The sequence below is a fragment of the Eulemur rufifrons genome, chromosome 30, assembly GCF_041146395.1.
Source record: "Eulemur rufifrons isolate Redbay chromosome 30, OSU_ERuf_1, whole genome shotgun sequence".
Taxonomy (NCBI): domain Eukaryota; kingdom Metazoa; phylum Chordata; class Mammalia; order Primates; family Lemuridae; genus Eulemur; species Eulemur rufifrons.
The window spans coordinates 37890240-37915299 of NC_091012.1; the positions used below are offsets into that span (position 1 = coordinate 37890240).

Sequence of the window (25060 nt, forward strand, 5' to 3'; positions counted from 1 at the left end):
CCTCACCATTTCATTCTATATGCCTGTACTGAGAGGATCAGCAGGAGGAGAGTTATCAAGTGCTTGCAAGGTCCCTAGGTCTGTACTGGCATTCAGGCCTTCCTCTGCTGCTGGGAATTCCTTGACAGAAGACATTGCAGTAGTGGGTACTCAGGAGAGAAGCAACTACAATGGGGGCATTTCTCCCAGGGTAAACACTGAATCCTTTCTTCCTGTTCTAGAGTAGATTTCCCTGAGCCCTGGGGCTTGGTTGTTCATGCAGACAGAATGGTAACCATTGAAACTGTCCCTAACTCAGTAATTCTCTCTGAGCTCCCTTTAGAGTACCTAAATACTCTTATTTTCCATCTCTCCTGAGAAAGAACGAAGAATGAGAGTAGGACTCATGTCTATCACATATTTGCCAAGGACCTTATACCTGAAGAATTTAGGTGACTGAGGGTGGGGAATATCTGAGTGATCAGATAAATAAGATAGACAGCTACAGATACCTGGAAGCTATATTTTTATTCTTTTATTTATAACATACTCATTATTATCCAAAAAGAGAACATATAACTCTTGAAATACTTGAAACATGAACGCCATCCAAGAAAGACAATGTGAAACAAGTACACATAACATTTAAATTTAAATACAAAAAATAAAACAAAATAAAATATTCATTATGTAACAGTCTTCTGCTAGGCACTGAAGAGAGAATGCTGAATAAGAGAGACAACTTAGATTCCCTTCTGTAAACCATGACATGTACCCCTCCCAAATTTTCTGTTGAGGACAGATTTCTATCATTGGGTGCCTTATAATTTTGGATTCTTTCCTCACTTATAAGGCCAAGCTCAATATGGTGACTTTCCTCAAACCTGAGACACTGGACACACTTCCCTTCTCCTGTGGAGTTTCTGGTTTCTAAGAAGGCTTGACTGCCTGCTAAACTTTCTCCTGCATACGCTACAAGTATAAGGCTGCTCACCTGGGTGCGTCCTCTAGTGTTTAATAAGGTGGGAGTTCTGAACGAATCTTTTCCCACATTCATTACATTTAAAGGGCTTCTCTCCTGTGTGAATTCTTTGGTGTGTCTGTAGATTTGTAATATGACTAAAGCTTTTCCCACACCATAAGCATCTATATGGTTTTATTCCTTGGTGTGTCATGAAGTGCTTATTACGATCTGAACTCCATCTAAATCTCCTATCACACTGTTGACATTTATAGGGTTTCTATTTAGTGTGAATTCTCTGGTGCTTAATAAGGTCAGAGCTAACGTTGAAGCTTTTCCCACATTCCTGACATGTAAAAGGTTTCTCTACTGTGTGGCCTTTCCCATGAAGATCTGTAAGTTTTGGAAGGTCTTCTTTACAAGTTGAAAGTTTCTTTCTTTTCTTCCCTGGAAAAGCTCGACACCATTTCTGAACCGTGTGTGTATCACCATGATTTTCCTTGTTCGTTGTTTTCTGGGAAACTTCCATTCTGGTCTTTTCTGATACTTTGCATCCTGGTATTTGTATTTCTGATGCAGGAGCAGATACAGGCTGATCGTTTCCAGTGTGTTTTTTGAGCATTAACCCTGTTAGAATCAACAGAAGAATCAGCCATCTGTATCTCAGTACAAGAAAACTACACAAATGAAGACAAAAGTCAATGATGATTGCTTTTAAAAAAAAATACAGGAACAAGTTGTTTCTAGTTCATTTCTCCTTGATCCTCCCCATGAGGCATAACAACAAACCCATTAAATAATGCTAGAGATAACACAAACAAAATTCTAAAAAGTGTTAAGAAAAAGACAAACCGGTTTTGGACCCCAGAACTAGAATCATAATGTAGCAGGCTGTCTTACATCCCCATATCCAACAGAAAAAGGCAACCCAGATCCCAGGTTGTTCCAACCCTCAACCTATCAACAGAAGGCTTCCTGGGTAGGTTTATTCCTTCCCCAGCATGAATGGGAAACCTGACAACATCAAGCAAACCACACATCACTGGCAAAGGGGATCAGCCTGGAGTCCTGTCAACAGTAAGTGGCAAGGAGAGGAATTTGCCCTCCCTACTGGGCTACAGACTCTCCTCAACCCAAGCCGAAAGATACCAAAACGTACAAGCAGAACTGGCAGTAGGGACCCAGCCCCATCAAGAGGAATGCTTGGGAAGCCTCTGGAATACTGTAGATATGAGACTCCCTCCACTCAGTAGGAGACACCAAAGTGGGCAGGCAGAACTGGCAAGAGGGAAACAGCCACAACAAGCGGCCTGGACTATGAAGTCTCTTAATCCCCATGGGTCTGAGACTCTCCTTCCCCACTGAGATATACCCTAGCCTAAGAAAATGCTTTCCACACCCTCAGGCAGCAGCAGCAGCAGCAAGGACCCATGGGAGCCCCAGAAGTACCAGATAAACCAAGGAGACCAAAATAACACCACACAGGCTCTGAAAATTATCACTGGAAGCATATCCTACAAAAGAAGGAAAGAACCTCTATGCTAAACTAAAACAGGGTGACTGCCTGCTAAAATAAAATATGATTTAACTACGACCCAGACTTTCCTAACATAATAGACAAAATGATCAAGCAATGGAAATATGACAAAAATGTAATCAAACTAAACATCAAAACCAGAAAACCTAAAAACATGTGGAAATCAAACAAAACACTTCCAAATAACCCATGATTCAAACAGAAAGTCTCAAAGGATATTTAAAAATAGAGTCAAACTGAGGAAGGAAATCGCAGAGCGTGTAAACAGGTGGAAAACCATACCATGCTCGTGGATCGGAAGAATCAACATTGTTAAAATGTCTATACCACCCAAAGTGATCTACAGATTCAATGCAATCCCTATTAAATTACCAACATCATTTTTCACAGATACAGAAAAACTAATTTTACGCTTTGTATGGAACCAGAGAAGACCCCGTGTAGCAAAAGAAATTTTAGGCAATAAAAACAAAATGGGAGATATTAATTTACCAGACTTCAAACTATACTACAAGGCCGTGGTTATTAAAACTGCATGGTATTGGCAAAAGTGCAGGGGCACAGACCAGTGGAACAGAACACAAAATCCAGATATAAAACCATCCTCATAGAGCCATCTAATCTTTGACAAAGCAGACAAAAATATACTCTGGGGAAAAGAATCTTTATTCGATAAATGGTGCTGGGAAAACTGGATAGCCACATGCAGAAGACTGAAACAGGACCCACAGCTTTCACCTCTCACAAGCACCACATATACTCAGCAGCAAATTCGTTTCCCTGATCATCACCGAAGTGCACATTTGGGAATAACACCAATTGGGTGTCAGACAGATGTGGGGGATGGCTGTCTACCTACATAATGAGTGTGATGTGCACTGTCTCGGGAATGGACAGGCTTGAAGCTCTGACTCGGGGGGTGGGGGACGTGGGCAATACACATAACCTAAACTTTTGTACCCCCATAATAAGCTGAAATAAAAAAATTGAGTTGAATGAACACAAAATTACAATATATCAAAATATATGGAATTCAAGTTGAAGAAGTCCTCAGAGAGAAATTTATAGCTCTAAATGTTAACAATAGAAAAGAGGAAAGGCCTCAAATCAATAATCTAAGTTCCTACCTCAAGAAACTAGAAAAAAGGGAAAATACGCCCAAAGCAGAATGAAACAGGAAATACCTATGAGGGCAGAGAGCATCATCGATAAAAGGTATGCTCTTCAACAAATTAATAAAACTGATAAAACTCTATCAAGATTGACAAAAATAAAAAGAAGACACAGATCACCAATATCCAGAAGGAAATAGAGCATACCACTACACATTCTACAGCAACTAAAAACATAAGAGAATACCATGAGCTTTAAGTTCACGAATTTTAAAAGTTAGGGAAAATGGAACAATTCCTTGAAAACCAGAAACTACTAAAATCCAACCAACATGAAGCAGATAACCCGAACAGTACTATGACCATTAAAGAAACTGAATTCATAATTTTAAAGCTTCCCCAAAAGAAATATGCAGATCCAGATGGTGTCACTGGAGAATTCTACCAAATATTTAAAGAATTAACGACTGTGATGAATGTCTTCCAAAAAAGAGGAGGAACTACTACCCAAATCATTTTATAAGGACAGTGTTACCCTGATACCAAAACCATACAAAGGCAGTACTAAATTAAAAGAAACAAAAACTACACACTAACATTTCCCAAGAATTTAAATGCAACAATTATCAACAAAATATTGGCAAACTCAGTGCAACAATGCAACAATGCATTGTTGCAACAGTGCAACAATGTATAAGGAGAATGATATACCATGACCAAGTGGGATTCATCGCAGGTATGCAAAGCTGGTTCAACATTTGAAAATCAATCAACATAACCCACCTGATCAACAAACTAAAGAGAAAAGATCATATGTTTCCATCAACTGACACAGAAAAAGTAATTGACAAAATCCCACATCCATTTATGAGTAAAAAAACACTCATAAAGTTAGGAATGATATCAACTTGATAAAGAATATCAAGAAAAACCCCTTAATAGGTAATGGTGAAAGACTGAATGTTTTCATGCTAAAATTGGGAACAAGATAAGGATGTCTGCTGTCACCACTCTTATTCAACATAGTGGATCTAATGCAATAAGGCAAGACAAAGAAATCAAAGGTATTGTAGATGATATGGATTGCCTATGTAGAAAATCTCAAGGAATCTACCAAAAAAACCCTTAGAACTAGTAAGTGAATTCAGTACAGTCACAGGATAAAATAACAAAACCCAAAATCAATGGCATTCCTATCTAAAAACAATGAACATGCAGAAACCAAAATTAAAAATAATACCATTTATAATTGCTCCAATGAAAATGAAAAGCTAGGGCATATACTCACCAAAACATACAGAGTATATGTATGCTGAAAACTACAAAAAGTTACTGGAAGAAATTAAAGAAGACCTAACTTAATAGAGACACACTGTGTTTGTGGATTGGAAGAATCAACATTTAATAGCAAAGATGTCAATCCTCCTCAAACGGATGTATAGCTTTAGTGCAACTTCTGGCAAAATCCCAACAAAGTTTATTGTAGACATAAATAAGCTTACACTAAAATTTACATGGAAAGGCATAGGCCCCAGAATAGCTGAAAGAATATTGACAAAGAATAAAGTGGGAAGAATCACTCTACCCGATAGATATGAAGGCTAGCTATACAGCTACAGTAATCAAAACAGTGCAATATTGGCAGAGGGATAGACACAGCTCAGTGGAACAGAATAGATGTACACAAATGTGCCCAACTGATCTTTGATGAAAAAGCACAAAAGCAATTCGATGGAGGAAGGACAGCCTTTTCAACAAATGACGCTGAAGTAATTGGACCTCCACAGGCAAAACAAACAAACAAAAAAAACCCTTAACCTCACATCTTATATAATAATTAACTCAAAATGAATCAGGGACTTAAATGTAAAAAATTTTAAATTATAAAAGTTTTAGGAGAAAACAAAGCAGAAAATTTTAGGGATAGAGAGGTAAGCTAGTTGGAGTTCTAGACTTGACACCAAAAACACAATCTATAAAAGGACAAAAGGGAAAATCAGTCCTTATCAAAGTTAAAAACTTTTACTTGTGGAAGCCCATGGGAAGAATATAAAGATGATATACAGACTAGGAAAAAATTCTTTGCAAACCATTTATCCAACAAAGCCCTAGAATCTAGAATATAGATCTAGATTCTAGGTCTGGTCACAGGTACCCCTCCCTTCCCTAATGAGAAAAGCAGCAGCCCCTCCTATCCCTCAATACCTGCCCCAAAACTGAAACAAAGAAATTCCTTACTCCTAGTGCCAACATCTCCTGGCTGAGGAAGCTCCCATCCCCCAGCCCTAAGAACCTATATAAACCCACCCAGACTTCTGGGCGGCACGGCTTCTCTGGGCCCACTCCGTGGGTCCCGTGAGGCTCACCCGGGTCCCTCTCTCGGGACTCTTTACCCCCACGCGGGAGTGCTCCAATAAAGCCTCTTTACTTAGCCCTTTCAACTCTGCTCGTCTTTCTTTCTCTGGCGCCGGCCACTCCAAAAAACCTTACAATCGTTAGCCATTAGAGAAATGCAAATCAAAAACACAATGAGATATCACTACACACCTATCAAAGTGGCTAAAATTTAAAAAGTACTGACAGTAAACACTGGCAAGGATGTGGAGACACTGGGTCTCTCACACATTACTAGAGGCAATGTAAACTGATGCAGCCACTGTGGAAAACAGTTTGGTACTTTTTTATAAAATTAAATATGCATTAATAATGACCATATCAACCAGCAATTGCACACTTGAGACATTTATCCCAGAGAAATGAAAATTTATCTCTACACGAAAACCTGTACACAAATGTTCATGGCAGCTTTATTCATAAGAGCCAAAAACTGGAGACAGCAAAAATATCCTTCCTTGGGTGAATGGTTAAACAAATGGTGGCATATCAATTCCAAGGGATGCTGATTAGCAGTAAAGAGGAATGAACTACTGATACATGCAACAATTTCGATACATTTCCAGGGAATTACTCTGAATGAAAAAAGCTAATCCCAAAAAGTTACGTACTTTGTAATTCCATTCACATAACGTTTTTCAAATGGCAAAATTTTAAGAATGTAGAACAGATTAGTGGTCGGCATGGGTTCACCGGGTGTGGCAGGGAAGTGTGCACGGTTTTAAAAGGGCAACACGGGGGATCCTTGTGCTAATGTAACTGTCCAGTATACTTTGGCTGTGGTGTTGAATACACACATCTGCACGTGGGGTAGAATTGTATAGAACTAAAACACACACACACACACACACACACACACACATGAATACAAGTGAAACTGGAGAAATCTGAATAAGATCAGTGGATTGTATCAATATCCTGGTTGTGATATCATACAATACTCTTGCAAAAGTTATCACTGTGGGAAACTGCGTAAAGTGTCCATGGGTTGTCTTTGTTATTACATTTTAAATCTACATGTGCATCTAAAATTATCTCAATAAAAACTTCAACTGAAAAAATATAGGAGCAGAGTCTTAACATGTTAAGCCCCTGTAAAGGTTTCTACAAGGAATGTTTCTCCTCTTCCCATGTATACACTTACCTGTAGGAGACTCTCTAAGGCTATCCCTGAACTCTTGGGGACCTTGGATCTATGGTTCTTCCCCTTGCTCTAAATAGGTCACTTTAAGTTCAGGATGCAATAATAATGCTCTGAGAATAAAACCTTGAGGTCATGGACTGTCATCTCAATTCCAGACTACCGTCAGGTAGAGTGAATAACACTTTTATACTTTTTTTTACTCCAAATGTTTAAATGGGCAGAATCTTGGATCCAATATCTTCTTTATACTCTACTGTGGATGTGGGTAGATATGCAATGAGGAAGCTAAGAAGTAAATGTAAGGCAGATAGAGGAAAACAACTTAGGGAATGGGAATCCCGTTATACTGAAGTAGACTTGGTTAGACATGATAGTGACTTAGACAAGGATGATGAAAGTGGAAGGGCTTGAGACATGGCTGGATTCAGGCTATAGCTTGAAGATAGACCTAAGAGAACCTGCCAATGGATCAGCTGTGGAGTATAACAGAAAGATTGGAGTCAAGGATGAGTGACAGGATTTTGGCCTTGGCAACTGGGTAAATGGGGGTTCCCTTTACTGAGATGGAAAAGATATGACAAGAGAAGGTTTTTAGGGTGGAGGTGAGGGTATGATAGATCAAGAATTCTATTTAGAATGTAGAAGTGAGACATGTGTATTAATAAAAAGCTCCCCTGGTGAACCAGGTAAGCCTTTTCTTTCCCCCACACCATCAAGCTGAGAACCAACCAGCTATTAGAACACTGGGACTCTCTCACAGGGTCCACTTTCCATAAACCGCGGACATAACATATTATTGAACTTCTACACAGAAGGAAGGAATATTTACCTATGCCGATGGCATTCTCATAGATATCCTGCATAACATTCATGTAGAGAGTCTTCTGAGAAGTATCCAATAATTGCCATTCTTCCTCAGAAAAATACATAGCCACATCTTCAAACGTCAACAAACTCTAGAGAACAGAATGGGCTGTAGTTTAGTACTTGCCACTCTAGAAGTTGTCCTACCACCCGTCTCTGAATTACACAGTAGGTCAGGGGCAGAAGAAGTTAACAACACAAGATTTAGGGGGAAAAAAGCAAGATGGCAGAAAGGAAGAAGCAAAGAGGATCAGTCAACAGCCTAGGAGGTGCCCAATTCCCACAGTGCCAAGCCTATTTGGCTAGAAGACAGTTGGGGCCAACATGCCTCAAAGCACCTGCTGGACACTATGGGTCCTAGTCAGCAGGGGCAAGCAGACACAAGGCCATGTTCAGGTTGCCTGAAAAACCTGGAGAGTACAGCTCACCTGGGACTTAGGCAAGATGAGCTCAGATGCCATCTTCTGGTCTTTGGGGCTTTTCTGCTCAGAAGAGACTAAAATCTGTTCAGCCTGCGCAGCTGTAAGTGGAAAAAAGCCAGAGAAAATGTCTCTTTCCTGTTTACGAACATCCTGAGCTGATTTCTAAAATACATCAGGATGCCTTCACTAAAGACAGGTCACCTTGACAAGTGTGTGTGTGGTGCCCAGAAGTGGCCTTTTCATTGTAAATAAGAACCAAATATCCACCACTCATAGAACTGGTTCCCCGGTTAGTTCATTATTTCTCCAGATTTCATGAGAGAAATCAGTAAAAGGAAATACATACATTTTTCCTCCCATAAAATAAATTGTTTATTGAGCTGGGCAAAATAGGTCTGAAAATGAAGGACTTAGGTCCCCAGTGTACAGCAGGAAATGTGGAAGACTTTTCTCTTTCATTAGTTTTTCCCTGTTGTACAATTTTCTTCACATTCTGCTATTGACAGCTCATGTCTGATCCCAGTTTCTCCTGCAACTTGTGAGAGTGAGGTGGCCCCACCTGCCCCTGCTCCATCTTCTTCTCTTCTTTCAAATTTCAAAGGAGCAGCGTTCACAGTGTGAGTATCAGGGTTCGTGGTTTGGATATTTCTGTCCCCCAGGCCAACCCCGACCTTCACCCACCTTTGATCTACAGTAATCCCACCTGGGAGACATCACAGCTGCTAGCATAGCTGTACACCTGGAAATTTCCCATGACATCCTAGCTGAACCAATTACTCTCACAGCTCCCAGGAGAAAAGAATTATGATCAAGCTCCTCACCTCTTTCATATACAGGATGGCTTTCTTTGTGAGTATTCCTGCTCAGCTGTTCTCGTAGTACCTGGCGTGTGTTCCAACATTCATTCTGGAACATGCCCATCGGTTGGGGCTCTCCTGGCTTCCACCTGAAGCCTGGGGCCACTGCTGTTCCTCCCACGAGCACTGCTTCCTTTCCCAGCTCATGGGCTGTGACCTAGAAATAATCCCCATCCTCATCAACACAGAACTTACTTTTGGTTTTGGGGTGGTAGTGGAGGGAGGAACAAGAGTAGGGCCCAGATTTGGGGAGTACGTGACATCAATGAAAGGAATAAAAAGACTGAGGAGGTACTGTGCCACTATGCTCCCATAAAGAACTATACTCAAAACCTGGGAAAGTTAGGATAAAATGGAAAAGGCTATGAACAATGCCACTACCCCTCCAACCCAGCAATCCCCATCCCTGTGCACAGAGACCCAGCTCAAGCTATAGGCAGCGTTGGGCAGCCAGCCTGTTCCCCTTGACTGGCTTGCTTTATTGGCTTGGGTCCTTGCCTTAATGGATTTCTATCTCCTAGTTTTCTCCAAAGGATAAGAAATTGAATTAAAAAACTCATTCTTGTCAGCCAGAATTTCCAATCCTCCCATAGCCAGGGAAACATTTCATGGGGAAAGAGAATGGAATGGAGGATGGGGGAAGAGTAGGGCTCCAACCTCCCTCCACATAACTTGGTTGTAATAAGACATCAAAAATATGTCCTGCCTCAGATTCTTTAAGGTGGGCTCCTGAGGAAAGGAAGTGTGCTGCCATCTCCCAGAGGCATACCTTGGTTCCCCACTCTCCAGCACGGCCAAGGACAGGCCACAAAGGGAGGGCACTGGAGGCTCTTTTCTCCCGGCCCAGAGATACGTGTTCCCACTACAGAGGACACTACCCCTCAGCATCCTGATTCCCTCCACTTCTCTGTTGGCATTTGTCTTTGTTCCATATCTTTGTTTCCCTTTTTTCCCTTTTTATTTCTTCTCTTTTATTGCAGTCTCCCTAGAGTTGTTTGATTTATATTTCTGTTTCTCTCCTTTGGTCTCTCTAAGCAGTGTCCATTTTTTGGACCTTTTCTCCTTTCCCAACTCCTTCTGGCCTTTTATTTCTGTTTCTAAGAACTTAAGTCGTGCTTCTTTAGCCATGCCACACTAGGCCCACCACTTTCAATTCACACTGGTCCTAAATTGGGAAAAAATATATTTCTTTTCTCTTACGCCAGGAAAGACTCTGCCAGGAACTCTGAAACCCTTGGCCTGACTATTACTGCATGTCTGTGATTTCGGATCCCACCTAGTTGTCCTAAAGGAACAACAGAAGAGTGACTCAATCTTTCTTATTCCCTCACAACCTCCCACCCCAATATATGCACCACTATCCTATTTCATTGCATATGTAAGGAATCTTTTGTCTTACCTCATTCTTTGTTCCATCAGGTTTTCTCTGCAAGCATTCTACCAGGAACACAGCCTGTTTGACATTCTGGGGATGATGCTCTCCTGTGTGAATTCTTTGGTGTGTCTGTAGATGTGTATTATGACTAAAGCTTTTCCCACACCATGAGCATCTATATGGTTTTATTCCTTGGTGTGTCATGAAGTGCTTCTTACGATCTGAACTCCATCTAAATCTCCTATCACACTGTTGACATTTATAGGGTTTCTCTTCAGTGTGAATTCTCTGGTGCTTAATAAGGTCAGAGCTAACTTTGAAGCTTTTCCCACATTCCTGACACGTAAAAGGTTTCTCTACTGTGTGGCCTTTCCCATGAAGATCTGTAAGTTTTGGAAGCTCTTCTTTACAAGATGAAAGTTTCTTTCTTTTCTTCCCTGGAAAAGCTCGACACCATTTCTGAACCCTGTGTGTATCACCATGATTTACCTTGTTCGTTGTTTTCTGGGAAACTTCCATTCTGGTCTTTTCTGATACTTTGCATCCTGGTATTTGTATTTCTGATGCAGGAGCAGATACAGGCTGATCGTTTCCAGTGTGTTTTTTGAGCATTAACCCTGTTAGAATCAACAGAAGAATCAGCCATCTGTATCTCAGTACAAGAAAACTACACAAATGGAGACAAAAGTCAATGATGATTGCTTTTAAAAAAAATACAGGAACAAGTTATTTCTAGTTCATTTCTCCTTGATCCTCCCCATGAGGCATAACAACAAACCCATTAAATAATGCTAGAGATAACACAAACAAAATTCTAAAAAGTGTTAAGAAAAAGACAAACCGGTTTTGGACCCCAGAACTAGAATCATAATGTAGCAGGCTGTCTTACATCCCCATACCCAACAGAAAAAGGCAACCCAGATCCCAGGTTGTTCCAACCCTCAACCTATCAACAGAAGGCTTCCTGGGTAGGTTTATTCCTTCCCCAGCATGAATGGGAAACCTGACAACATCAAGCAAACCACACATCACTGGCAAAGGGGATCAGCCTGGAGTCCTGTCAACAGTAAGTGGCAAGGAGAGGAACTTGCCCTCCCTACTGGGCTACAGACTCTCCTCAACCCAAGCCGAAAGATACCAAAACGTACAAGCAGAACTGGCAGTAGGGACCCAGCCCCATCAAGAGGAATGCTTGGGAAGCCTCTGGAATACTGTAGATATGAGACTCCCTCCACTCAGTAGGAGACACCAAAGTGGGCAGGCAGAACTGGCAAGAGGGAAACAGCCACAACAAGCGGCCTGGACTATGAAGTCTCTTAATCCCCATGGGTCTGAGACTCTCCTTCCCCACTGAGATATACCCTAGCCTAAGAAAATGCTTTCCACACCCTCAGGCAGCAGCAGCAGCAGCAAGGACCCATGGGAGCCCCAGAAGTACCAGATAAACCAAGGAGACCAAAATAACACCACACAGGCTCTGAAAATTATCACTGGAAGCATATCCTACAAAAGAAGGAAAGAACCTCTAGGCTAAACTAAAACAGGGTGACTGCCTGCTAAAATAAAATATTATTTAACTACGACCCAGACTTTCCTAACATAATAGACAAAATGATCAAGCAATGGAAATATGACAAAAATGTAATCAAACTAAACATCAAAACCAGAAAACCTAAAAACATGTGGAAATCAAACAAAACACTTCCAAATAACCCATGATTCAAACAGAAAGTCTCAAAGGATATTTAAAAATAGAGTCAAACTGAGGAAGGAAATCGCAGAGCGTGTAAACAGGTGGAAAACCATACCATGCTCGTGGATCGGAAGAATCAACATTGTTAAAATGTCTATACCACCCAAAGTGATCTACAGATTCAATGCAATCCCTATTAAATTACCAACATCATTTTTCACAGATACAGAAAAACTAATTTTACGCTTTGTGTGGAACCAGAGAAGACCCCGTGTAGCAAAAGAAATTTTAGGCAATAAAAACAAAATGGGAGATATTAATTTACCAGACTTCAAACTATACTACAAGGCCGTGGTTATTAAAACTGCATGGTATTGGCACAAGTGCAGGGGCACAGACCAGTGGAACAGAACACAAAATCCAGATATAAAACCATCCTCATAGAGCCATCTAATCTTTGACAAAGCAGACAAAAATATACTCTGGGGAAAAGAATCTTTATTCGATAAATGGTGCTGGGAAAACTGGATAGCCACATGCAGAAGACTGAAACAGGACCCACAGCTTTCACCTCTCACAAGCACCACATATACTCAGCAGCAAATTCGTTTCCCTGATCATCACCGAAGTGCACATTTGGGAATAACACCAATTGGGTGTCAGACAGATGTGGGGGATGGCTGTCTACCTACATAATGAGTGTGATGTGCACTGTCTCGGGAATGGACAGGCTTGAAGCTCTGACTCGGGGGGTGGGGGACGTGGGCAATATACATAACCTAAACTTTTGTACCCCCATAATAAGCTGAAATAAAAAAATTGAGTTGAATGAACATAAAATTACAATATATCAAAATATATGGAATTCAAGTTGAAGAAGTCCTCAGAGAGAAATTTATAGCTCTAAATGTTAACAATAGAAAAGAGGAAAGGCCTCAAATCAATAATCTAAGTTCCTACCTCAAGAAACTAGAAAAAAGGGAAAATACGCCCAAAGCAGAATGAAACAGGAAATACCTATGAGGGCAGAGAGCATCATCGATAAAAGGTATGCTCTTCAACAAATTAATAAAACTGATAAAACTCTATCAAGATTGACAAAAATAAAAAGAAGACACAGATCACCAATATCCAGAAGGAAATAGAGCATACCACTACACATTCTACAGCAACTAAAAACATAAGAGAATACCATGAGCTTTAAGTTCACGAATTTTAAAAGTTAGGGAAAATGGAACAATTCCTTGAAAACCAGAAACTACTAAAATCCAACCAACATGAAGCAGATAACCCGAACAGTGCTATGACCATTAAAGAAACTGAATTCATAATTTTAAAGCTTCCCCAAAAGAAATATGCAGATCCAGATAGTGTCACTGGAGAATTCTACCAAATATTTAAAGAATTAACGACTGTGATGAATGTCTTCCAAAAAAGAGGAGGAACTACTACCCAAATCATTTTATAAGGACAGTGTTACCCTGATACCAAAACCATACAAAGGCAGTACTAAATTAAAAGAAACAAAAACTACACACTAACATTTCCCAAGAATTTAAATGCAACAATTATCAACAAAATATTGGCAAACTCAGTGCAACAATGCAACAATGCATTGTTGCAACAGTGCAACAATGTATAAGGAGAATGATATACCATGACCAAGTGGGATTCACTGCAGGTATGCAAAGCTGGTTCAACATTTGAAAATCAATCAACATAACCCACCTGATCAACAAACTAAAGAGAAAAGATCATATGTTTCCATCAACTGACACAGAAAAAGTAATTGACAAAATCCCACATCCATTTATGAGTAAAAAAATACTCATAAAGTTAGGAATTATATCAACTTGATAAAGAATATCAAGAAAAACCCCTTAATAGGTAATGGTGAAAGACTGAATGTTTTCATGCTAAAATTGGGAACAAGATAAGGATGTCTGCTGTCACCACTCTTATTCAACATAGTGGATCTAATGCAATAAGGCAAGACAAAGAAATCAAAGGTATTGTAGATGATATGGATTGCCTATGTAGAAAATCTCAAGGAATCTACCAAAAAAACCCTTAGAACTAGTAAGTGAATTCAGTACAGTCACAGGATAAAATAACAAAACCCAAAATCAATGGCATTCCTATCTAAAAACAATGAACATGCAGAAACCAAAATTAAAAATAATACCATTTATAATTGCTCCAATGAAAATGAAAAGCTAGGGCATATACTCACCAAAACATACAGAGTATATGTATGCTGAAAACTACAAAAAGTTACTGGAAGAAATTAAAGAAGACCTAACTTAATAGAGACACACTGTGTTTGTGGATTGGAAGAATCAACATTTAATAGCAAAGATGTCAATCCTCCTCAAACGGATGTATAGCTTTAGTGCAACTTCTGGCAAAATCCCAACAAAGTTTATTGTAGACATAAATAAGCTTACACTAAAATTTACATGGAAAGGCATAGGCCCCAGAATAGCTGAAAGAATATTGACAAAGAATAAAGTGGGAAGAATCACTCTACCTGATAGATATGAAGGCTAGCTATACAGCTACAGTAATCAAAACAGTGCAATATTGGCAGAGGGATAGACACAGCTCAGTGGAACAGAATAGATGTACACAAATGTGCCCAACTGATCTTTGATGAAAAAGCACAAAAGCAATTCGATGGAGGAAGGACAGCCTTTTCAACAAATGACGCTGAAGTAATTGGACCTCCACAGGCAAAACAAACAAACAAAAAAAACCCTTAACCTTACATCTTATATAATAATTAACTCAAAATGAATCAGGGACTTAAATGTAAAAAATTTTAAATTATAAAAGTTTTAGGAGAAAACAAAGCAGAAAATTTTAGGGATAGAGAGGTAAGCTAGTTGGAGTTCTAGACTTGACACCAAAAACACAATCTATAAAAGGACAAAAGGGAAAATCAGTCCTTATCAAAGTTAAAAACTTTTACTTGTGGAAGCCCATGGGAAGAATATAAAGATGATATACAGACTAGGAAAAAATTCTTTGCAAACCATTTATCCAACAAAGCCCTAGAATCTAGAATATAGATCTAGATTCTAGGTCTGGTCACAGGTACCCCTCCCTTCCCTAATGAGAAAAGCAGCAGCCCCTCCTATCCCTCAATACCTGCCCCAAAACTGAAACAAAGAAATTCCTTACTCCTAGTGCCAACATCTCCTGGCTGAGGAAGCTCCCATCCCCCAGCCCTAAGAACCTATATAAACCCACCCAGACTTCTGGGCGGCACGGCTTCTCTGGGCCCACTCCGTGGGTCCCGTGAGGCTCACCCGGGTCCCTCTCTCGGGACTCTTTACCCCCACGCGGGAGTGCTCCAATAAAGCCTCTTTACTTAGCCCTTTCAACTCTGCTCGTCTTTCTTTCTCTGGCGCCGGCCACTCCAAAAAACCTTACAATCGTTAGCCATTAGAGAAATGCAAATCAAAAACACAATGAGATATCACTACACACCTATCAAAGTGGCTAAAATTTAAAAAGTACTGACAGTAAACACTGGCAAGGATGTGGAGACACTGGGTCTCTCACACATTACTAGAGGCAATGTAAACTGATGCAGCCACTGTGGAAAACAGTTTGGTACTTTTTTATAAAATTAAATATGCATTAATAATGACCATATCAACCAGCAATTGCACACTTGAGACATTTATCCCAGAGAAATGAAAATTTATCTCTACACGAAAACCTGTACACAAATGTTCATGGCAGCTTTATTCATAAGAGCCAAAAACTGGAGACAGCAAAAATATCCTTCCTTGGGTGAATGGTTAAACAAATGGTGGCATATCAATTCCAAGGGATGCTGATTAGCAGTAAAGAGGAATGAACTACTGATACATGCAACAATTTCGATACATTTCCAGGGAATTACTCTGAATGAAAAAAGCTAATCCCAAAAAGTTACGTACTTTGTAATTCCATTCACATAACGTTTTTCAAATGGCAAAATTTTAAGAATGTAGAACAGATTAGTGGTCGGCATGGGTTCACCGGGTGTGGCAGGGAAGTGTGCACGGTTTTAAAAGGGCAACACGGGGGATCCTTGTGCTAATGTAACTGTCCAGTATACTTTGGCTGTGGTGTTGAATACACACATCTGCACGTGGGGTAGAATTGTATAGAACTAAAACACACACACACACACACACACACACACACATGAATACAAGTGAAACTGGAGAAATCTGAATAAGATCAGTGGATTGTATCAATATCCTGGTTGTGATATCATACAATACTCTTGCAAAAGTTATCACTGTGGGAAACTGCGTAAAGTGTCCATGGGTTGTCTTTGTTATTACATTTTAAATCTACATGTGCATCTAAAATTATCTCAATAAAAACTTCAACTGAAAAAATATAGGAGCAGAGTCTTAACATGTTAAGCCCCTGTAAAGGTTTCTACAAGGAATGTTTCTCCTCTTCCCATGTATACACTTACCTGTAGGAGACTCTCTAAGGCTATCCCTGAACTCTTGGGGACCTTGGATCTATGGTTCTTCCCCTTGCTCTAAATAGGTCACTTTAAGTTCAGGATGCAATAATAATGCTCTGAGAATAAAACCTTGAGGTCATGGACTGTCATCTCAATTCCAGACTACCGTCAGGTAGAGTGAATAACACTTTTATACTTTTTTTTACTCCAAATGTTTAAATGGGCAGAATCTTGGATCCAATATCTTCTTTATACTCTACTGTGGATGTGGGTAGATATGCAATGAGGAAGCTAAGAAGTAAATGTAAGGCAGATAGAGGAAAACAACTTAGGGAATGGGAATCCCGTTATACTGAAGTAGACTTGGTTAGACATGATAGTGACTTAGACAAGGATGATGAAAGTGGAAGGGCTTGAGACATGGCTGGATTCAGGCTATAGCTTGAAGATAGACCTAAGAGAACCTGCCAATGGATCAGCTGTGGAGTATAACAGAAAGATTGGAGTCAAGGATGAGTGACAGGATTTTGGCCTTGGCAACTGGGTAAATGGGGGTTCCCTTTACTGAGATGGAAAAGATATGACAAGAGAAGGTTTTTAGGGTGGAGGTGAGGGTATGATAGATCAAGAATTCTATTTAGAATGTAGAAGTGAGACATGTGTATTAATAAAAAGCTCCCCTGGTGAACCAGGTAAGCCTTTTCTTTCCCCCACACCATCAAGCTGAGAACCAACCAGCTATTAGAACACTGGGACTCTCTCACAGGGTCCACTTTCCATAAACCGCGGACATAACATATTATTGAACTTCTACACAGAAGGAAGGAATATTTACCTATGCCGATGGCATTCTCATAGATATCCTGCATAACATTCATGTAGAGAGTCTTCTGAGAAGTATCCAATAATTGCCATTCTTCCTCAGAAAAATACATAGCCACATCTTCAAACGTCAACAAACTCTAGAGAACAGAATGGGCTGTAGTTTAGTACTTGCCACTCTAGAAGTTGTCCTACCACCCGTCTCTGAATTACACAGTAGGTCAGGGGCAGAAGAAGTTAACAACACAAGATTTAGGGGGAAAAAAGCAAGATGGCAGAAAGGAAGAAGCAAAGAGGATCAGTCAACAGCCTAGGAGGTGCCCAATTCCCACAGTGCCAAGCCTATTTGGCTAGAAGACAGTTGGGGCCAACATGCCTCAAAGCACCTGCTGGACACTATGGGTCCTAGTCAGCAGGGGCAAGCAGACACAAGGCCATGTTCAGGTTGCCTGAAAAACCTGGAGAGTACAGCTCACCTGGGACTTAGGCAAGATGAGCTCAGATGCCATCTTCTGGTCTTTGGGGCTTTTCTGCTCAGAAGAGACTAAAATCTGTTCAGCCTGCGCAGCTGTAAGTGGAAAAAAGCCAGAGAAAATGTCTCTTTCCTGTTTACGAACATCCTGAGCTGATTTCTAAAATACATCAGGATGCCTTCACTAAAGACAGGTCACCTTGACAAGTGTGTGTGTGGTGCCCAGAAGTGGCCTTTTCATTGTAAATAAGAACCAAATATCCACCACTCATAGAACTGGTTCCCCGGTTAGTTCATTATTTCTCCAGATTTCATGAGAGAAATCAGTAAAAGGAAATACATACATTTTTCCTCCCATAAAATAAATTGTTTATTGAGCTGGGCAAAATAGGTCTGAAAATGAAGGACTTAGGTCCCCAGTGTACAGCAGGAAATGTGGAAGACTTTTCTCTTTCATTAGTTTTTCCCTGTTGTACAATTTTCTTCACATTCTGCTATTGACAGCTCATGTCTGATCCCAGTTTCTCCTGCAACTTGTGAGAGTGAGGTGGCCCCACCTGCCCCTGCTCCATCTTCTTCTCTTCTTTCAAATTTCAAAGGAGCAGAGTTCACAGTGTGAGTATCAGGGTTCGTGGTTTGGATATTTCTGTCCCCCAGGCCAACCCCGACCTTCACCCACCTTTGATCTACAGTAATCCCACCTGGGAGACATCACAGCTGCTAGCATAGCTGTACACCTGGAAATTTCCCATGACATCCTAGCTGAACCAATTACTCTCACAGCTCCCAGGAGAAAAGAATTATGATCAAGCTCCTCACCTCTTTCATATACAGGATGGGTTTCTTTGTGAGTATTCCTGCTCAGCTGTTCTCGTAGTACCTGGCGTGTGTTCCAACATTCATTCTGGAACATGCCCATCGGTTGGGGCTCTCCTGGCTTCCACCTGAAGCCTGGGGCCACTGCTGTTCCTCCCACGAGCACTGCTTCCTTTCCCAGCTCATGGGCTGTGACCTAGAAATAATCCCCATCCTCATCAACACAGAACTTACTTTTGGTTTTGGGGTGGTAGTGGAGGGAGGAACAAGAGTAGGGCCCAGATTTGGGGAGTACGTGACATTAATGAAAGGAATAAAAAGACTGAGGAGGTACTGTGCCACTATGCTCCCATAAAGAACTATACTCAAAACCTGGGAAAGTTAGGATAAAATGGAAAAGGCTATGAACAATGCCACTACCCCTCCAACCCAGCAATCCCCATCCCTGTGCACAGAGACCCAGCTCAAGCTATAGGCAGCGTTGGGCAGCCTGCCTGTTCCCCTTCACTGGCTTGCTTTATTGGCTTGGGTCCTTGCCTTTATGGATTTCTATCTCCTAGTTTTCTCCAAAGGATAAGAAATTGAATTAAAAAACTCATTCTTGTCAGCCAGAATTTCCAATCCTCCCATAGCCAGGGAAACATTTCATGGGGAAAGAGAATGGAATGGAGGATGGGGGAAGAGTAGGGCTCCAACCTCCCTCCACATAACTTGGTTGTAATAAGACATCAAAAATATGTCCTGCCTCAGATTCTTTAAGGTGGGCTCCTGAGGAAAGGAAGTGTGCTGCCATCTCCCAGAGGCATACCTTGGTTCCCCACTCTCCAGCACGACCAAGGACAGGCCACAAAGGGAGGGCACTGGAGGCTCTTTTCTCCCGGCCCAGAGATACGTGTTCCCACTACAGAGGACACTACCCCTCAGCATCCTGATTCCCTCCACTTCTCTGTTGGCATTTGTCTTTGTTCCATATCTTTGTTTCCCTTTTTTCCCTTTTTATTTCTTCTCTTTTATTGCAGTCTCCCTAGAGTTGTTTGATTTATATTTCTGTTTCTCTCCTTTGGTCTCTCTAAGCAGTGTCCATTTTTTGGACCTTTTCTCCTTTCCCAACTCCTTCTGGCCTTTTATTTCTGTTTCTAAGAACTTAAGTCGTGCTTCTTTAGCCATGCCACACTAGGCCCACCACTTTCAATTCACACTGGTCCTAAATTGGGAAAAAATATATTTCTTTTCTCTTACGCCAGGAAAGACTCTGCCAGGAACTCTGAAACCCTTGGCCTGACTATTACTGCATGTCTGTGATTTCGGATCCCACCTAGTTGTCCTAAAGGAACAACAGAAGAGTGACTCAATCTTTCTTATTCCCTCACAACCTCCCACCCCAATATATGCACCACTATCCTATTTCATTGCATATGTAAGGAATCTTTTGTCTTACCTCATTCTTTGTTCCATCAGGTTTTCTCTGCAAGCATTCTACCAGGAACACAGCCTGTTTGACATTCTGGGGATGATGCTCTCCTGTGTGAATTCTTTGGTGTGTCTGTAGATGTGTATTATGACTAAAGCTTTTCCCACACCATGAGCATCTATATGGTTTTATTCCTTGGTGTGTCATGAAGTGCTTCTTACGATCTGAACTCCATCTAAATCTCCTATCACACTGTTGACATTTATAGGGTTTCTCTTCAGTGTGAATTCTCTGGTGCTTAATAAGGTCAGAGCTAACTTTGAAGCTTTTCCCACATTCCTGACACGTAAAAGGTTTCTCTACTGTGTGGCCTTTCCCATGAAGATCTGTAAGTTTTGGAAGCTCTTCTTTACAAGATGAAAGTTTCTTTCTTTTCTTCCCTGGAAAAGCTCGACACCATTTCTGAACCCTGTGTGTATCACCATGATTTACCTTGTTCGTTGTTTTCTGGGAAACTTCCATTCTGGTCTTTTCTGATACTTTGCATCCTGGTATTTGTATTTCTGATGCAGGAACAGATACAGGCTGATCGTTTCCAGTGTGTTTTTTGAGCATTAACCCTGTTAGAATCAACAGAAGAATCAGCCATCTGTATCTCAGTACAAGAAAACTACACAAATGGAGACAAAAGTCAATGATGATTGCTTTTAAAAAAAATACAGGAACAAGTTATTTCTAGTTCATTTCTCCTTGATCCTCCCCATGAGGCATAACAACAAACCCATTAAATAATGCTAGAGATAACACAAACAAAATTCTAAAAAGTGTTAAGAAAAAGACAAACCGGTTTTGGACCCCAGAACTAGAATCATAATGTAGCAGGCTGTCTTACATCCCCATACCCAACAGAAAAAGGCAACCCAGATCCCAGGTTGTTCCAACCCTCAACCTATCAACAGAAGGCTTCCTGGGTAGGTTTATTCCTTCCCCAGCATGAATGGGAAACCTGACAACATCAAGCAAACCACACATCACTGGCAAAGGGGATCAGCCTGGAGTCCTGTCAACAGTAAGTGGCAAGGAGAGGAACTTGCCCTCCCTACTGGGCTACAGACTCTCCTCAACCCAAGCCGAAAGATACCAAAACGTACAAGCAGAACTGGCAGTAGGGACCCAGCCCCATCAAGAGGAATGCTTGGGAAGCCTCTGGAATACTGTAGATATGAGACTCCCTCCACTCAGTAGGAGACACCAAAGTGGGCAGGCAGAACTGGCAAGAGGGAAACAGCCACAACAAGCGGCCTGGACTATGAAGTCTCTTAATCCCCATGGGTCTGAGACTCTCCTTCCCCACTGAGATATACCCTAGCCTAAGAAAATGCTTTCCACACCCTCAGGCAGCAGCAGCAGCAGCAAGGACCCATGGGAGCCCCAGAAGTACCAGATAAACCAAGGAGACCAAAATAACACCACACAGGCTCTGAAAATTATCACTGGAAGCATATCCTACAAAAGAAGGAAAGAACCTCTAGGCTAAACTAAAACAGGGTGACTGCCTGCTAAAATAAAATATTATTTAACTACGACCCAGACTTTCCTAACATAATAGACAAAATGATCAAGCAATGGAAATATGACAAAAATGTAATCAAACTAAACATCAAAACCAGAAAACCTAAAAACATGTGGAAATCAAACAAAACACTTCCAAATAACCCATGATTCAAACAGAAAGTCTCAAAGGATATTTAAAAATAGAGTCAAACTGAGGAAGGAAATCGCAGAGCGTGTAAACAGGTGGAAAACCATACCATGCTCCTGGATCGGAAGAATCAACATTGTTAAAATGTCTATACCACCCAAAGTGATCTACAGATTCAATGCAATCCCTATTAAATTACCAACATCATTTTTCACAGATACAGAAAAACTAATTTTACGCTTTGTATGGAACCAGAGAAGACCCCGTGTAGCAAAAGAAATTTTAGGCAATAAAAACAAAATGGGAGATATTAATTTACCAGACTTCAAACTATACTACAAGGCCGTGGTTATTAAAACTGCATGGTATTGGCACAAGTGCAGGGGCACAGACCAGTGGAACAGAACACAAAATCCAGATATAAAACCATCCTCATAGAGCCATCTAATCTTTGACAAAGCAGACAAAAATATACTCTGGGGAAAAGAATCTTTATTCGATAAATGGTGCTGGGAAAACTGGATAGCCACATGCAGAAGACTGAAACAGGACCCACAGCTTTCACCTCTCACAAGCACCACATATACTCAGCAGCAAATTCGTTTCCCTGATCATCACCGAAGTGCACATTTGGGAATAACACCAATTGGGTGTCAGACAGATGTAGGGGATGGCTGTCTACCTACATAATGAGTGTGATGTGCACTGTCTCGGGAATGGACAGGCTTGAAGCTCTGACTCGGGGGGTGGGGGACGTGGGCAATATACATAACCTAAACTTTTGTACCCCCATAATAAGCTGAAATAAAAAAATTGAGTTGAATGAACATAAAATTACAATATATCAAAATATATGGAATTCAAGTTGAAGAAGTCCTCAGAGAGAAATTTATAGCTCTAAATGTTAACAATAGAAAAGAGGAAAGGCCTCAAATCAATAATCTAAGTTCCTACCTCAAGAAACTAGAAAAAAGGGAAAATACGCCCAAAGCAGAATGAAACAGGAAATACCTATGAGGGCAGAGAGCATCATCGATAAAAGGTATGCTCTTCAACAAATTAATAAAACTGATAAAACTCTATCAAGATTGACAAAAATAAAAAGAAGACACAGATCACCAATATCCAGAAGGAAATAGAGCATACCACTACACATTCTACAGCAACTAAAAACATAAGAGAATACCATGAGCTTTAAGTTCACGAATTTTAAAAGTTAGGGAAAATGGAACAATTCCTTGAAAACCAGAAACTACTAAAATCCAACCAACATGAAGCAGATAACCCGAACAGTGCTATGACCATTAAAGAAACTGAATTCATAATTTTAAAGCTTCCCCAAAAGAAATATGCAGATCCAGATGGTGTCACTGGAGAATTCTACCAAATATTTAAAGAATTAACGACTGTGATGAATGTCTTCCAAAAAAGAGGAGGAACTACTACCCAAATCATTTTATAAGGACAGTGTTACCCTGATACCAAAACCATACAAAGGCAGTACTAAATTAAAAGAAACAAAAACTACACACTAACATTTCCCAAGAATTTAAATGCAACAATTATCAACAAAATATTGGCAAACTCAGTGCAACAATGCAACAATGCATTGTTGCAACAGTGCAACAATGTATAAGGAGAATGATATACCATGACCAAGTGGGATTCATCGCAGGTATGCAAAGCTGGTTCAACATTTGAAAATCAATCAACATAACCCACCTGATCAACAAACTAAAGAGAAAAGATCATATGTTTCCATCAACTGACACAGAAAAAGTAATTGACAAAATCCCACATCCATTTATGAGTAAAAAAACACTCATAAAGTTAGGAATGATATCAACTTGATAAAGAATATCAAGAAAAACCCCTTAATAGGTAATGGTGAAAGACTGAATGTTTTCATGCTAAAATTGGGAACAAGATAAGGATGTCTGCTGTCACCACTCTTATTCAACATAGTGGATCTAATGCAATAAGGCAAGACAAAGAAATCAAAGGTATTGTAGATGATATGGATTGCCTATGTAGAAAATCTCAAGAAATCTACCAAAAAAACCCTTAGAACTAGTAAGTGAATTCAGTACAGTCACAGGATAAAATAACAAAACCCAAAATCAATGGCATTCCTATCTAAAAACAATGAACATGCAGAAACCAAAATTAAAAATAATACCATTTATAATTGCTCCAATGAAAATGAAAAGCTAGGGCATATACTCACCAAAACATACAGAGTATATGTATGCTGAAAACTACAAAAAGTTACTGGAAGAAATTAAAGAAGACCTAACTTAATAGAGACACACTGTGTTTGTGGATTGGAAGAATCAACATTTAATAGCAAAGATGTCAATCCTCCTCAAACGGATGTATAGCTTTAATGCAACTTCTGGCAAAATCCCAACAAAGTTTATTGTAGACATAAATAAGCTTACACTAAAATTTACATGGAAAGGCATAGGCCCCAGAATAGCTGAAAGAATATTGACAAAGAATAAAGTGGGAAGAATCACTCTACCCGATAGATATGAAGGCTAGCTATACAGCTACAGTAATCAAAACAGTGCAATATTGGCAGAGGGATAGACACAGCTCAGTGGAACAGAATAGATGTACACAAATGTGCCCAACTGATCTTTGATGAAAAAGCACAAAAGCAATTCGATGGAGGAAGGACAGCCTTTTCAACAAATGACGCTGAAGTAATTGGACCTCCACAGGCAAAACAAACAAACAAACAAAACCCTTAACCTCACATCTTATATAATAATTAACTCAAAATGAATCAGGGACTTAAATGTAAAAAATTTTAAATTATAAAAGTTTTAGGAGAAAACAAAGCAGAAAATTTTAGGGATAGAGAGGTAAGCTAGTTGGAGTTCTAGACTTGACACCAAAAACACAATCTATAAAAGGACAAAAGGGAAAATCAGTCCTTATCAAAGTTAAAAACTTTTACTTGTGGAAGCCCATGGGAAGAATATAAAGATGATATACAGACTAGGAAAAAATTCTT

General features: G+C 40.2%; 2 protein-coding genes and 1 pseudogene across 2 annotated transcripts in view; all 3 read right to left on the minus strand.

The window, feature by feature from the left end:
• Positions 1–857: 857 nt before the first annotated feature.
• Positions 858–10744, minus strand: LOC138378002 (zinc finger protein 75D-like; annotated as a pseudogene).
• Positions 10547–20413, minus strand: LOC138378867 (zinc finger protein 75D-like). The gene is made up of 6 exons (XM_069464190.1): positions 20364–20413; positions 18929–19121; positions 18114–18205; positions 17651–17777; positions 10670–11262; positions 10547–10555 (listed from the first exon to the last, which is right to left on the minus strand). The coding sequence occupies exons 2-6, from the start codon at positions 19026–19028 to the stop codon at positions 10547–10549; spliced, it is 921 nt and encodes a 306-aa protein (XP_069320291.1). The 5' UTR covers positions 19029–19121; positions 20364–20413.
• A 1316-nt stretch (positions 20414–21729) lies between these two features.
• The window catches only part of LOC138378868 (zinc finger protein 75D-like), a 28166-nt gene continuing 24835 nt past the window's right edge, over positions 21730–25060 (minus strand). Inside the window, exon 10 of the mRNA XM_069464191.1 lies at positions 21730–21842. Coding sequence (XP_069320292.1) covers positions 21730–21842 — 113 coding nt within the window. The remainder of the gene's footprint in view (positions 21843–25060) is intronic.

Coding starts and splice junctions, on each gene's coding strand:
- LOC138378867 (XM_069464190.1), bottom strand. CDS start 19,028: ATGGGCATGTTCCAGAATGAATGTTGGAACACACGCCAGGTACTACGA. Junction 17,778..18,113: donor TCATCTTGCCTAAGTCCCAG/GTGAGCTGTACT, acceptor TCTGTTCTCTAG/AGTTTGTTGACGTTTGAAGA. Junction 11,263..17,650: donor TGAGAATGCCATCGGCATAG/GTAAATATTCCT, acceptor TGATTCTAACAG/GGTTAATGCTCAAAAAACAC.